This window comes from Callorhinus ursinus, unplaced genomic scaffold (assembly GCF_003265705.2).
Source record: "Callorhinus ursinus isolate GAN/ISIS: 27379988/994484 unplaced genomic scaffold, GSC_fseal_2.0 scaffold25, whole genome shotgun sequence".
NCBI lineage: Eukaryota > Metazoa > Chordata > Mammalia > Carnivora > Otariidae > Callorhinus > Callorhinus ursinus.
Genome location: NW_027397087.1, coordinates 16800297 through 16815495, shown reverse-complemented (window position 1 = coordinate 16815495; position 15199 = coordinate 16800297). Strand labels below are relative to the sequence as shown.

Genomic DNA, 15199 nt, shown 5'->3' with positions numbered 1-15199 from the left:
AGCAGGGAGCCCGATGCGGGACTCGATCCTGGGACTCCAGGATCATGACCTGAGCCGAAGGCAGTCGCTTAACCAACTGAGCCACCCAGGTGCCCCTCCAGCCTCTGTTAATAACATCAACATTCTAGTTTACCAGGGCAAAACTGCATTCCTACTTCTCTCTCCCATTTAACAACCAAGTCTAACTCATTTTGCTTCTTAAATATTTTTTTAGTATCTCTGCTTCTCTCAGTCCTCAGTAACAATTACAGTTACCCTGACTTAGGCTGTCATTTTCTAATATGTATTTCATTGAACTTTTAAAATGTCTCTACAAGTGTCACAATGGCAGTTGAAAGAATTGTATCAGCACATTCTTGTGGCATCATTTTGCTATAATGAAGCACTTGATGTACATAGGAAGTCATTTAGGATAAATGGACATTCCTTAATGGGAAAGGGTATATACGTCAAGGTTTCCCCACAGATTTTGCCTTTTATTTATTTTTTTATTTTTTTAAAGATTTTATTTTTATTTGAGAGAGAGAGAATGAGAGATAGAGAGCACAAGAGGGAAGAGGGTCAGAGGGAGAAGCAGACTCCCTGCTGAGCAGGGAGCCCGATGCGGGACTTGATCCCGGGACTCCAGGATCATGACCTCAGCCGAAGGCAGTCGCTTAACCAACTGAGCCACCCAGGTGCCCCAGATTTTGCCTTTTAAAAATAAGCCTATGAAATGAACTTAAAGCCAGGTCTATGCTAAAAATTTTTAAGTGGGCAGGTAACTTCCTGGTAAAAGTAAGAAGAAATTACAAGTTTCTGTGAGTAGGCAGAAAACTGGTGGCTGTGTTTTGAATTAAACAGTTTTGAGTAATTTACTTGGAGAAAAAGAACTTCCCAGAAAAATGCACATATACAAAATTTTATCTATTAAGGTATAAGGAGTTTTACAAATACCTTGAAGCCCATCATCAATCCTGCACTGGAATTTCTGTCATAGATGGTTCTAATAAAACTGGTGTGTCACTGCATCAAAGAGTATCAAGGAAAGCACTTAAATAAAACAAATAAGAAATAGCTAAAACTGGTTCTAAAAACTAAAATCAGAAAGGAAATTGGAGTTGCATTGTGACTACAGATAAAAGGTTAGCACTCTCACTTGGGTATGTCAGTCAGCTGTATTTGAAGAGTGCAGAGCATCAAAGGTAGAAAAGCTTCATTTTCTTGAGATATAAACTAAATTTACTTAATAAAAGTAATAGCTTATTGTAGTAACAGTTTAAAACTCATTGTTTCTGAGAGGTGGTAGAGGTTTGGGAATATTTTAAAGTTGCATAATAGTGTGTGACCTGTTTATAGTTGAAAAGAGAAAATAATGTGAATGTATTGGATTGTCCCCACATTAATTTAATGCAGTCTGTTAGATCATCTGGGATAATGTTTAGATAAAAAGAAGAAAGGAAGGGAGAACTAGACTTTGCTATACAAACAACTTATATAATCAGTAAGAAAGCTACCCAGATATCCCTTCTTCCCCATAAAAACCACTCCTCCACTCTCCAAACTGTTACAATGTCAGTGTTAGTATAAAATAGCTTTTTGTTTTTTAGGTGAATTGGTAAATGTTTTATTATTTTCCCCACAGTTTTTCATATTTTCCCCCAATTTTTATAAAGTTGTATCACTATGAAAAAGGATTCATTCAGATGGATTTGTGAACAATGGATTTATGAACAAGCAAGTAGGATATTTTGATGCAGTTTTTTTAAATTGTCATTAAAGAAAATTTATGACCTGTAATGTTCTCTTTGGTGTCCAGGTAGATTAAAGCATATTGAACTAAATAGATACAGAGACTTTTATACTACTTAGAACAATTATTTGAAATTCAGTTTAATTGTTTTTAAATTGTGTATTTGTACAATATGCAGAATGATGTTCCTTCTGAAAACACTTGGAAACATTTGAGTTCTCATGCTGGATTTACTGAATGTCGCAAAACTTCTGTTCCTCTTCATTCAGAACAAGGTAATTTTTGACTATGTGAATTATGTTACCAAACATGCTTATTTAAGCTTTAAATGTATTTTATGTGTGCCACACACCTGAACAGTGAATATTTCAAGAGTCAGAAAATGACGATTCTGGTCCATCATTGTTTTAAGCTTGAATAAAACACATAATCCTAATTTTTTTTTAACAAATTGTTTAGTATCTAAAGATGAAATATAAAGCCTTGATTTTTACGAATCCGCTGATTTTAACTTTTACAAGTAAATCTGTGTTTGAATCTATATAGTCATTTAGTTAACATATTTTTCTAATTTAACTTTTATAAAAATAGCTAATACTTTTATTTGGTTCAGAATTGAAATACAAACACATACAAGCAGTTTGAAAATAAGTCTCTCTCTCATTCCAGCCCCACATGTAACCACTTATTTTTATTTATCCTCTAGAGTTTCACATCGTATATGTCAGTAGTCTTTTCTTCCTCGCATTTTTACACAGAAAGTAACATACCTACATGTTGTTCTGCACCTTTAATTTTTCACTGGAGAATTAAAAGGCCTGGGGATGTTTTCATATCATGCTTTTTTACGAGTCAGAGTTACACATGCATACAAATTTATTATTATTCAGCTATTCATTAGTGTGCATATAACCTTTATAAGGTTCCTTAAGAAAAACATCATGACCATGTCCACCTGACCATCTCCTTTCATTCTCTTTTGGTATAGAGCAGTATCAAGTTGGATGTATTCCAGGAGTGCAAGTTGGTTTAACATTAACATAAAAAATATAATTGATAAGGGGTACCTGGCTGGCTCAGTCATTAAAGCGTATGACTCTTGATCTTGGGGTTGTGAGTTCAAGCCCCATGTTGGGTGTAGAGCTCACTTAAAATATATATATATATATATATATATATATATATATATAAAGTATGTATGTATAATTGATGCAGGATAGTAACGGATTAGAGGAGAAAAATAATTTCATCATTTCGGTAGCTGCAGAAAAGGCATTTGATGAAATTCTGCATCCATTCATGATTAAAACTCCTAGCAAAGTTAGAATGAGGTTTCCTTAATCTGGATTAAGGGTATCTGCAAAAAGTTATCAAAAGTATCATATTTCATAATGATATATTGAAAGCCAGATGGGGAATCAAGACAGGGATTCTGGCTGTTATCACTTCTATGTAACATTCTAGCCGGAGAAATAAAAGTAAGAAAAAGAAATGGTAGAAAGATTAGGAGGGAAGAAATAAAACTCATTTTCAGTAACATGGATGTTATTTCTAAAGTTAGCATGCTTCTACTTTTGCATCCTCATATTTCAGTTTTAGACATTCTCATATTTCAGTATTGACCTCCCATTAAAAGAAGGCAAGGATTGAATTCTTCCCTTCCCTCTCTCTGTTCCCCAGACAGCGCACACACACACACACACACACATCACATGTGCACACATGTACATATACTACACACACATTTACTCTTTCCCACCAATATAGTCCAGTTATAATTTTGGCTAGATCAACACTAGATTCTCTGCTATCTAACTACATTTTTTCAAGATACTCGGATACATAATGCATTCTGTCAGTTTCATTATCTTGAAAAAGTTTTGCCCAGACTCTTCTAATATACTTCAATCTGGCGTTTTGGCCTCTACACTTGGAATACAAATTTTGTTCTAAGATTCTACATCACCATTCATTCTGAGGTTTTTCTTTATTGTATCATAAATGGGAATTCTAAGTTACTTTAGAATTTAACATTCTGACTTTTTAAAATAGGCTTAATTCTACAATTTATTTAGGATAAAAAAAACCAGGGGTGCCTGGGTGGCTCAGTTGGTTAAGCGACTGCCTTCGGCTCAGGTCATGATCCTGGAGTCCCAGGATCGAGTCCCACATCGGGCTTCCTGCTCAGCAGGGAGTCAGCTTCTCCCTCTGACCCTCTTCCCTCTCGTACTTTCTATCTCTCAAATAAATAAAATCTTAAAAAAAAAAATCTTTAAAAAAAAAAAAAGCCAAGGTATGATAAAGATGGCATCTTAAATCACAGGAGGAAAGATGAACTATTTTTTCCGTTACTGTTAAAATGATGTACGTATAAGATTATTAATTGCAGTGTTGTAATGGCAGGAGATTGAAATCCTACCAAATGTCCATCTGTAGGAGTTTGGTTATTATTCTGTACAGTTATTGTATACCCATAGTATGAAGTTCAGTATAGCATCAAAATAGAATAGAGACATTTTCTGTGTACCGATAATGGAAAGTTTAAAGTTTAAAAACTTAACAACAAAAAACCCCCCAAATATATAATACGTGTTATCCTACCATATATATTCATGGTAGGATGTATAAGAAACTTGGGAATACGAAGAGTAAGACTTTTTCCTTCCCACTCTTTTATTTCTTACTGCCTTTTTACAAAAATAAATTGAATAATTTATTTGTCAAGAGACCCCTGGGCCTCATGTAACTCTTATCTTCAGCAGTGTTGGGGAGAGGATAAATTACCTTGTGGAAGTTTACACTATGTATAGAAACACTTTGTGTTTGGTTAGTTGATTCCAAAAAATTTTTTGTTGTATCACTTATGTTTTAAATTTTTCTTTAAGTGGAAAGTAGCAGTAGAAGGCCATCTACCGAAGAAACTCATGAAGTAGATTCCAAAGCAGCTTTACTCCCGGTTTGTACATTTCAATTAAACAAATGCATATTTTAAAATACATATTTATTTAGGTATATATGTGTATATTTTTTTAATAATTTTATGTTTTTCATCATGATAAATGTAGTCTTTAATCCCCACCCCCTGTTTATCCCAAACCATCTTCCCTCTTCCTAAACCATCAGTTATTCTCTGTAGTTAAAAGTCTTGGTTTGTCTCAGAGTATTTTTGTTTTTTTTTTTTCCTTTGCTCATTTTGTTTCTTAATTCCACATATGAGTAGTCATATGGTATGTGTCTTTCTCTAACTTATTTCACTTAGCATTATACTCTCCAGCTCTATCCATGTTGTTGCAAATGGCAAGGTTTTATTCTTTTTTATGGCTAAATAATATTCTATTATATATATATATATTCTTTATTCATCTATCACTGGACACTGGGCAGCTTCCCTTGTTTGGGTATTATAAATAATGCTGCAGTAAATATAGGAGTGCATAAATTCCTTGAATTAGTGTTTTGTATTTTTGGCTAAATACCCAGTAGTGCAGTTACTACATGACAGGGTAGTTCTGTTTTTAACTTTTTGAGGAACCTCCATACTGTCGTCCACAGTGTCTGTGTCAGTTTACATTCTCACCAGCAGTGCAAGAGAGTTCTTTTTTCTCCACATTTTCGCCAACACTTGTTTCTTAGGTTTTTGATTTTTGGCCATGCTGACAGATGTGAGGTAATACCTCATTGTAGTTTTGATTTGCATTTCCCTGGTGATGAGTGATGTTGAGCATCTTTTCATGTGTCTGTTGGCCATCTGTATGTCTTTGGAGAAATGTCTGTTCATGTCTTCTGCGTATTTGGATTGGATTATTTGTTTTGGGGATATTGAGTTGTATAAGTTCCATATATATTTTGGATACTAACCCTTTATTAGTTATGTCATTTGCAAATATATTCTCCCATTTCATAGGTTGCCTTATAGTTTTGTTGATTGTTTTCTTTGCTGTGCAGAAACTTTTTGATGTAGTCCCAGTAGTTTATCTTTGCTTTTATTTCCCTTGCCTCTGGAGATATATCTAGAAAAATGTTGCTACAGCCAGTGTGTCAGAGAGATTATGGTCTGTGCAAGAGTTAGAAAATTTTAAAGAAAAGTTTATGCAAAAGAAAGGCAGGAATCTCTGTACTGAAATTAATTATATGAAGTCATTCCCCGCCAGTTAAGGTAATACTTGATTTTTACAAACACTCTTTAAAAGCATACTCTGGCGGGGTGCCTGGGTGGCTCAGTTGTCAAGTGTCTGCCTTCAGCTCAGGTCATGATCCTAGGGTCCTGGGATCGAGCCCCTCATCGGGCTCCCTGCTCGGCGGGAAGCCTGCTTCTTCCTCTCCCACTCTCCCTGCTTGTCTTCTCTCTCTCGCTGTCTCTCTCTCTGTCAAAAAATAAATAAAATCTTAAAAAAAAAAGCATACTCTGGCAAGCAAGACAAATAGCTTGGGAAAAAGCAGAAAAATTGCTCCTTTATAGTCAGTCAAGTATAGAAATCACTACTCGTAATTATCCTGGATCATCAAGAACGTACTAACTTCCATTCTGCTATAAGGAGATGGTATTATTGAAAATCACGTTATTAAAAAAAGTATTTCAATGAGGAAAGGGGTGAGTGAACACAGTTTCACAGTAGCAGTTACTCCTTTCTGGAAGGACCCATCCCGAACCTAAGCAGCATAGTCTTGCCATAAATAAAGTTCCATTGAAGATGACCTGACAATGCCAAATTACAAAACTTCTGGGATTCAAGTTACATAAACAATATTAAACCTCTAATAACTTAAGATAATAGAATTATTGGTTACAGATTTAAAACAAGTATGATTAAAGTGATTAAAACCAAAAAGAGAAGGTATTAAAAATATGGAAGAAAAAGAAAAGATACTGTTCAAAAAGTCCTGGAAAATTAGAAAAAAAATCTAGAATAAAAAACTCATTGGGGGTTATGATAATATAGATCAAGCACTGCTAAATTACTAAATTGGATCAGAACGTAATTATATAGTTAAAATTAGATAAAAAAACTGCAAAATAAAAATAATACACACATATACAGAAAAGGGCTTCAATGAAATATGCCTAAATGTTTTTGTAATTTGTTGACAGTGCGCGTGATTTTAATTTTACTCTTTATACTTTGTTGTGTTTTTCTTTTGATAATGGGCACATAATATTTAAGAATATAAAATTGTCATCAGAAAAAAAACTAGCTAGGGGCACCTGGGTGGCTCAGTTGGTTAAGCGACTGCCTTCAGCTCAGGTCATGATCCTGGAGTCCCACATCGGGCTCCCTGCTCAGCAGGGAGTCTGCTTCTCCCTCTGACCCTCCCCCCTCTCATGTGCTCTCTCTCTCGCTCATTCTCGCTCTCTCAAATGAATAAATAAATAAAATCTAAAAAAAAGAAAAAAAACTAGCTAGACTGTAATTATGTTGTAGGAAATAACAGTCATGAAATTCTTTATTCTAACCTTGTGGAGTGGTCTTAAGGTAATTATATCCATTTATTATTTTATTTGTTCAGTTGTATGAAACAAGGACTTCACATTAATTTTTCAGCCCTTCATTCTTATACTGTATGGAACAAAATAGGGCTAAACAGTTTTGCTTTGTCTAGAGATTTTTTTCTTTTAACTTTTGGTTTGTGTTTGTTTTGACTAAAGGATTGGTTACAAGATAGACCATCAAACAGAGACATGTAAGTAAGCCTTTTCTCGTTGTTAATCTGAAAAGTATCATAGTTATTGGATGTTGTTTTTTTTCTGTTCTTTTTACCATTTCTTAAATACTCCTTTATATATGGATGATGATTATTTATTCTAGTGCCTCTTGTCTTTACAAAGAAGAGATTAGGGAACTCATTTTTTATGAGTTAATGTATACATTTTAAGTTGTTATTTTATATAGTTATACTATTATAGCCATACTATAATTACTATCTACTAAAATCTTCCTTATAATATGATTATGATTTTATTTAGTCCTAGTTCCAGCTTGCTGTTGAATAAATTTATTCAAAGGTCTAGTTTGACACTTTAGTTTTGCACTTGGCTAACTTCTGTGCCCATTGTAATCAACAAGCCTCACACCTGCTTTTGGAAAGATAATTAGAGCAGTAATTATGCAGTATACATTAGGAAGTCTGCATATAGAGAGAGCCACTACAAAGCTGATATAATTCAGAACCAAAAGTAGAAACAAAAGGCATTCTGACAGGTGATCATCCCCAGAAAGTAAAAATTTCTATAACAGATTAAACATAAAGAAGAATCAAAGATAAACTATGTGTTTCCAGCCTGAGAATTAGTATTTTAGGATTCTAAAGAATATTTAAAAAAAAAAAGTCCTCATGTTTTGACACCCATTTGATACTGGAAGCATGGTAGAGTTACTTTCAGATATTCCTACTTGAGAAGGAAATTATTACGTATTCCACAGTGTTCCCTATTTTCTTCTCTCCCCCAGAAATATATGTGAATATATAGAGAAGAAAATAAACCAGGTGCCAAATGGATTGCAGTATTCAAGTTCTTTGGATATTCTGGGCCTGTATGGCATTCGGAAGACCAATCTATAGTCAGATATCTTCAGAGTATACTGTCTTTTATAACCAAAACCATAGGGTGTAAATACAGAATAGGTACTTGAAGTTGATGTTAACTCAGCTAACAAAAGAACGTCTCATAGAATGTTGAGCCATAGAAATACCCAGAAAGGTGGAGTTGGTTAGCACTCTTTGGGTACTGAGAAAAGAGTAGTTTATTAGCAGCAAAGGGATGAGGCTGGGGTCAAAAATACTTCCTATACTAAAATATTTATATCAAGGTGAAAATCAATAGGAAACATCAGGATCAGATCGAAGGTAAGAGCTAGAAAGAGACTGCAGAAGTTCTCTACCTCAGAGGTCCTTTCTGAATCTGGTCTTTTTTAGTCCTGAGCAAGGCCCCAAAGCTGTATGGTGGGAAAGCTAAGCCTCTAACCCATTCTGTTTGATTCCCACTGCATTCTCCTTTCTACTATACCTGATTTGCACTGGAATCCATGGAATTAATAGAACTTCCACTTGGTACCAGTATATGTTGTTATAAATAAATATGTTCAACATTGGAAAACATTTTTTCAGCATTATAAATTGAGCTTTGCCAAATGACATTTATTTCCTGTTCTCTCAGTTTTTTGCCCATCAATTCTGTTGAAGTATTTTTAGAATTCTGCAGTTATTTCAAGGCATTCTTAAAGTATAGTAAGAATTAATCTACACGAATAGAGAAGTCATGGAATATTTTACTATGTTAGTACTAGAACCTTCAGTTTGACAGCAAACTACTACTAATATTTATGTAAGCATAAATTGGAGGTACAAGTTGTTGATAAAGTGTATGTATATTGACATTCATATCCATGTATGCATTTGGCATTGACTTAAGGGAAATGGCATATATCCAAACAAAAGTGAGTCTGAATCTCAGAATTACTTTAATAGTGTTCTATTAATAATCGTAATAACTTTACAAAATAAAAAAGTATGTGGTAGCCAAAACAGAAGTTGTGTCACAACTTAGATTTTTTGGTTTTCTTTAGGCCGTCTGAAGAAGGAACATTAAACGGTGAGTCCATGTGGTAGATTTAATATGAAAAAATGAGGATTACTTACGATCTTTTATAGCAAATACATTATCCTAGCTAAGAAACTTTAGGCTTCATGTTTGAAAGAGCCAAGGTAGTAAAAATTTCTTCCCTCAGCTAGTTTCTCTTCAGTATAGCAGCTTCACAAATATATGAACTCACCATGTAAATGATATCATGTCTTTACTGTCACGCCATCCCCCTTCATCCCTGTGACCTAGCCTGCTCTTTCCCTTATAGTCCCTGTTTTAGTGAATGATACTCTTTCAGTCAGGTCAAACCTGAGAAGGAGTTATTCTTGACCCCCTTGACCTTGCACTCACAGAGTCCTGTTGTATTTACTTCTTAAATATCTCTAGAATCCATCGTCCACTATACATCCTGCTTCTGCTTTCCATTACCCCTTCATCATTTTTTAAACCTTTTACTGAAGTGTATAACATGCATACAAAAAAGTAGAGATAAGCCTCCACCTCAGTGAATTCTCACTAGGTGAGTATACCAATGTAATCAGCACCCAGATCACAAAACAGCTCCTCACGTCCTCTTCTTGTTGTAACCTCTCCCCCTAAATAACACAGTGTATTGGTTTTGTCTGTGTATATGGAATCATAAAGTATATACTTTTTGTCTGGCTTTTCCTCCTAACATATGTTTATGAGATTCATCAATATTTTTGTGTATAGTGGTAGTTGGTCCATTCTCATTACTACACAGTATTTCCTTGTGTGAATATATTGAGTTTATCCATTCTGTTATTTGATGGGCATTTCAGTAGCTTCCACTGTATGATTATTATGAATAGTATTGTTATGAGCATTCTTGTTCATATTGTTTGGTAAACATGTGTTTTCTGTTGGGCATGTACCTAGGAATGGACTTCTGGGTGGTAGGGTATGTATATATTCACATTTAGTAGTTATTGCCACTTAGGTTTTTTAGAGTTGTGCCAGTTAGCCCCCCTTCCATTCTGTCTACTGTTCTGCCACCAGACTGATTCTCTTCTGCTTTACATTTTCCCCTCTGTCATTCCTTTCTTAGCATGGCATATTTGGTTCCTGATTCTATAACTGCACCTCCTATAGGCATGCCTGTACTCTTGCTTATTAATTTGCAGTCTTGGTTGCATATCCAGGTACTTGTGGAGAATCACTTAATGCTGACACATAGCTACAGAATTAGAGTATTTTGGAATGAGATCTGGGTAGGTGCACATTGAAAAAGCCCCACAGGTGATTCTGATTTGTATTTATTATAAATTTATATATTATATAATATTTATATATAAAATTAGTATCAAAAGCTGCTGTTCTAGTCATACTAAACAACTTGCAGTTTCTCAAGTATAACATGCACTTTAACAATTCCATGCCTTTGCACATGTTGCCCTGACCACACCACTGCCTTCCAAACTACGCTCTTTTTGCCCTTCTCTTTTCTGAGACATTCTTCAACCTTTCTTCAAGCAGGAGGCATTTGGTACCCCTCCTCTATAGTCCTATTAGCATATATACATCATGTATACATGTGTATATTTTATACTTACTACACGTATTAAAACTGTTGACTGATTTCCTTCTCTTGCAAGACAGTAAGTTCTTTTTCATGCATATTCTATAAACTTAACACATAGCAGATTCAATTTATTCTCCATTCTTATTATTATAGTTAAAAAGTGAAAGTCCTCAAATACATTTAAATATGGAGGAGGGGGTTTTTTGGGTATGTTTCACATTCCAGAGTTCATCTTCTTATGGTCAGCCCACTAAAATGGTTACTTGGCTACAAGGCCCCACCTCCTAAAGGTTGAAAACTAAAAGATATTTTTCTTTTTGAGCATGGGAGTATAGGAAGAATATAGTTCATGACAGGAGAATGTCAAACATGTACTTTTTTTCCCTTTCAGGTATCTGAGTGCACAGTTAGGACTAATCTGGCATAATGAAAAAGAGTAATATAGCAAACACATGATGAATATATTTTATTACTTGTTTTTTCTGTTTTGGTGAAGAGAGTTTACATTAAGGAACTTAGGATGATTATACGAGAATAAGCAAAAATTTATGCCACATTAGTACTTTTAAAAGTGTTTCATTTGTTTATTTGCCATTTTAGGTCTCGCTTCCCCATTTAAACCAGTTATGGATACAAATTACTACTACTCAGGTCAGTACTATTTAAAATAAAATCTTAACAATATTTTGAGCTTTTAGAGATTTCATTATTTTTCTCTCATTTTTGTGCAGCTGTGGAAAGAAATAATTTGATGAGATTATCCCAGAGCATTCCATTTACACCTGTGCCTCCAAGAGGTAAATCCAAAAAGTAAAGAAATGAAGGGGAAAATAAACCTTTTATTAATACTGTGATTTTTTTTTTTGAAGATTTTATTTATTTATTTGACAGAGACACAACGAGAGAGGGAACACAAGCAGGGGGAGTAGGAGAGGGAGAAGCAGGCTTCCCGCTGAGCAGAGAGCCTGATGTGGAGCTCGATCCTAGGACCCTGGGATCATGACCTGAGTCAAAGGCAGACACTTAACGACTGAGGCGCCCCAATATTGTGATTTTTAACTATTGTATAGAACATAGGTAGTGACAGAAAGAAGGGTCACATTAAGTGTCAATTTCATATAAATTTTAATTAGCAGGAGTCAGGTATGTTTTAAATAGAAGGAATCATCAGAAGTATTAGATTTCTCTATTTCTGGCATATCCAGAAGTAATAGTGTATTCTAAATCAGAAAGTGTCTTAATCCATTGTCTAGTAAAGAAAGCATAGATAAATTGACATCACAGGGTTTGTAGAACAGTTGCTTTCTTAAAAGTTTTTCTTGAAAATGTTCATAATCTCAAAAATGCTTATCATTACTAAATACACATGAATTTAGAGATATTAGTAGATTCTTGATTTCTGAGCATTTGCTGCCCTTAAACTTCCTTTATACATTACAACTTTATCCAATTCATTTTCTCTTCCTTACTTAATCTTAACAAAAGATGCCTGCTAATTTTTAGTCTACTTTGTCATTTTAAGAGTCATAATTTGACCTCAGAATGTGTCCATTCATCCTGCAGGTGAGCCTGTCACAGTGTATCGCTTGGAAGAGAGTTCACCCAGTATACTGAATAACAGCATGTCTTCTTGGTCACAGCTCGGCCTCTGTGCCAAAATAGAGTTTTTAAGTAAAGAGGAGATGGGAGGCGGTTTACGGAGAGCTGTCAAAGTACAGTGTACCTGGTCAGAACATGATATCCTCAAATCAGGTCATCTTTATATTATCAAATCTTTTCTTCCTGAGGTGGTTAACACATGGTCAAGTATTTATAAAGAAGATACAGTTCTGCATCTCTGTCTCAGAGTAAGTGCTAGTGAATGCTAAACGGTGGAACATTATTTGAGATTCATGTTTTCACTTCTAAAGTATGTTAAACCAAATAAGAACTTAGTTTCAGTGTTAACAGGGTTTTTTTGTGTTTTTATTGTTGCTCTGTAGGAAATTCAACAACAGAGAGCAGCACAGAAGCTCACATTTGCCTTCAACCAAATGAAACCCAAATCCATACCATATTCTCCAAGGTAAGTCTTGAAATTTTTCTTGGATCTTCTGGTTTTATGTGGACAGCATTCTCTTTTGACCTTCATTGTTAATGCTGAATATTTAATCATTTACCCATTTTAAAGCTCAATTAGAATTTTATTAACAAAACTGCTAGTAATATCTATAACTATTTTTCATAAGGTTCCTTGAAGTTTTCCTGCTGTATTGCCATTCAGCAGGACAGTGGTTTGCTGTGGAAGAATGTATGACTGGAGAATTTAGAAAATACAACAATAATAACGGTGATGAGATTATTCCAACTAATACACTGGAAGAGATCATGCTAGCCTTTAGCCACTGGACTTATGAATATACAAGAGGGGAGTTACTGGTCCTTGATTTACAAGGTAAATTTATTAAAGTATTGCTAAAGTGAAATTGTAAGTAGGTTCTTACCTAGTCATATGTTATGAATGATATACATAAATCTGCTAACTTACAGATAGGTAAAACTGTGGGTCAGTAGAAGCTGTTAAAAAAGCAAGTAACAGCCATAGCATATAGTCATCACGGCCCTGAATAGTGGGATCTTGTTATCTTAATTGTTATTTGGGTAATACAGATATTTTGATAAGCAAAAAACATGCAATCCATTATTCTACTCTTAGATTTGTTTTGTTTTTTAAGATTTCATTTATTTATTTGACAGCACAAGCAGGGGGAACTGTAGGAGAGGAAGAAACAGGCTCCCCCCGACCAGAGAGCCTGATGCGGGGCTCAATCCCAGGATCCCTGGGATCATGATCTGAGCTAAAGGCAGATGCTTAACTGACTGAGCCACCCAGGCACCCCTGTAGTCTCGGTCTTTTAAAATTATAAAGACTTTTTTGAAACAGTAACAAGTATTTCTGTTGTTCCTGGTGTTTATATTATCTATTATTGTGAACCAAACTTCCTAAATATTTAGTGGATTAAAACAACCATTTTATTTGCTTACAGTTCTTTGGTTCAGGAATTGGGATGGGACATAGTGGGGATGGCTCATCTCTGCTGTCTCCTCAGAGGGTGTGAATGGCTGGAGAGTAAGCGTGGACAGCTTGCTGGATGCAATTGTCTGAGGTTTCTGTTCACTGACATTTGATCCCTCAGTTCACCGCGTGATCTCTCCACATGGCTAATTAACTGGGGGCTTTCTCATAGCATTGTAGTTTTAGGTAGTTACACTTTTATATATCAGCTAGCTTCCTCTAGAGAGAAAGCAGTAACTCTTAGGTCTAAGTCCAGAACTGGCCCAGATCTCTTCCACATTTTACCATCAAGGCAGATAATAAGGACAGCCCAGATTCAAGAGGTGGGGAATGGATTCTATACTTCGTGAGTTAGAGTAGCATGTATACAAAGAAGGAAAAACTGATCATAACCATTTTTGTAGACAGACTCTCATACAGGTAAAAGGGAAAAAAAAAAATTGTGGCTTGAATGAAGGCAGATTTGCTTAGAGTAATGTCTGGGTCAAAGGAAGGTAAAATTGAGCAAGTTGCTAACTCTTCCTGAGTGGTACTTTCACATTATAGCTTCCATAATTTTTTTCCCTAAAGAGCAGCCTTAATTTCATTGTCAACACAGACCAGATTTCATAATCACATAAAGACGATTATTTAGAATGTTTATCACTAGATGACTTTTTTTTGTTACATACATAGCCACAAATATCAAGGATTGTGCTTTTTAATGGCATTGATTCAAGCTCAAGAAAGAAAATCTGTGTAAAAATACCCTTTATTCAGTAGTTCATCATTTTATATAAATGATTTAGTAGTGTATATATAGTGACAACAGTATATTATTAGATGGGTCAATCCAGTTAAGTAAAAAGGATCTTAAAGTTTATTCTTAAATAAGTATCATCTAACCGTCTTCAAACATGCGTAGGAGGTAAAGCCAAACTGATTTTGTCTGAACTGTTAATTTAAAAGACGGGAGTTAGTGTGCCTGGCTGGCTCATTTAGTAGGGTTTGTGACTCTTTTTTTTTTTAAAGATTTTATTTATTTGAGAGAGAGAGTACAAGCAGGGGGGGGCAAAGGAGAGGGAAGCAGACTCCCTGCTGAGCAGGGAGCCTGACACAGACCTCCATCCCAGGACCCTGAGATCATGACCTGAGCTGAAGGCGGACACTTAACCGACTTAGCCACCCAGGCACCCTAGGACTTGGCAACTCTTGATCTCAGCATTGTGAGTTCAAGCCCCCCATTGAGAGTAAAGCTTACTTTAAATAAATAAATAAATAAATAAATAAATAAATAAATAAATAAATAAA

General features: G+C 35.0%; 1 protein-coding gene across 3 annotated transcripts in view; it reads left to right on the top strand.

The window, feature by feature from the left end:
- Nucleotides 1–15199, top strand: part of TRPM7 (transient receptor potential cation channel subfamily M member 7) — a 121022-nt gene that overhangs the window by 94388 nt on the left and 11435 nt on the right. The window contains exons 28-37 of one of the 3 annotated variants that reach the window (XM_073876982.1): nt 1911–2007; nt 4618–4688; nt 7377–7411; nt 9295–9320; nt 11455–11505; nt 11586–11651; nt 12418–12701; nt 12837–12919; nt 13083–13288; nt 15022–15169. In XM_073876982.1, the coding sequence (XP_073733083.1) occupies nt 1911–2007; nt 4618–4688; nt 7377–7411; nt 9295–9320; nt 11455–11505; nt 11586–11651; nt 12418–12701; nt 12837–12919; nt 13083–13288; nt 15022–15029 (927 nt within the window). In that variant the 3' untranslated portion in view covers nt 15030–15169. Of the gene's footprint in view, nt 1–1910; nt 2008–4617; nt 4689–7376; nt 7412–9294; nt 9321–11454; nt 11506–11585; nt 11652–12417; nt 12702–12836; nt 12922–13082; nt 13289–15021; nt 15170–15199 lie in introns of those variants that run through there. The other 2 variants (XM_025883699.2, XR_012373622.1) reach the window with 2 other exon arrangements.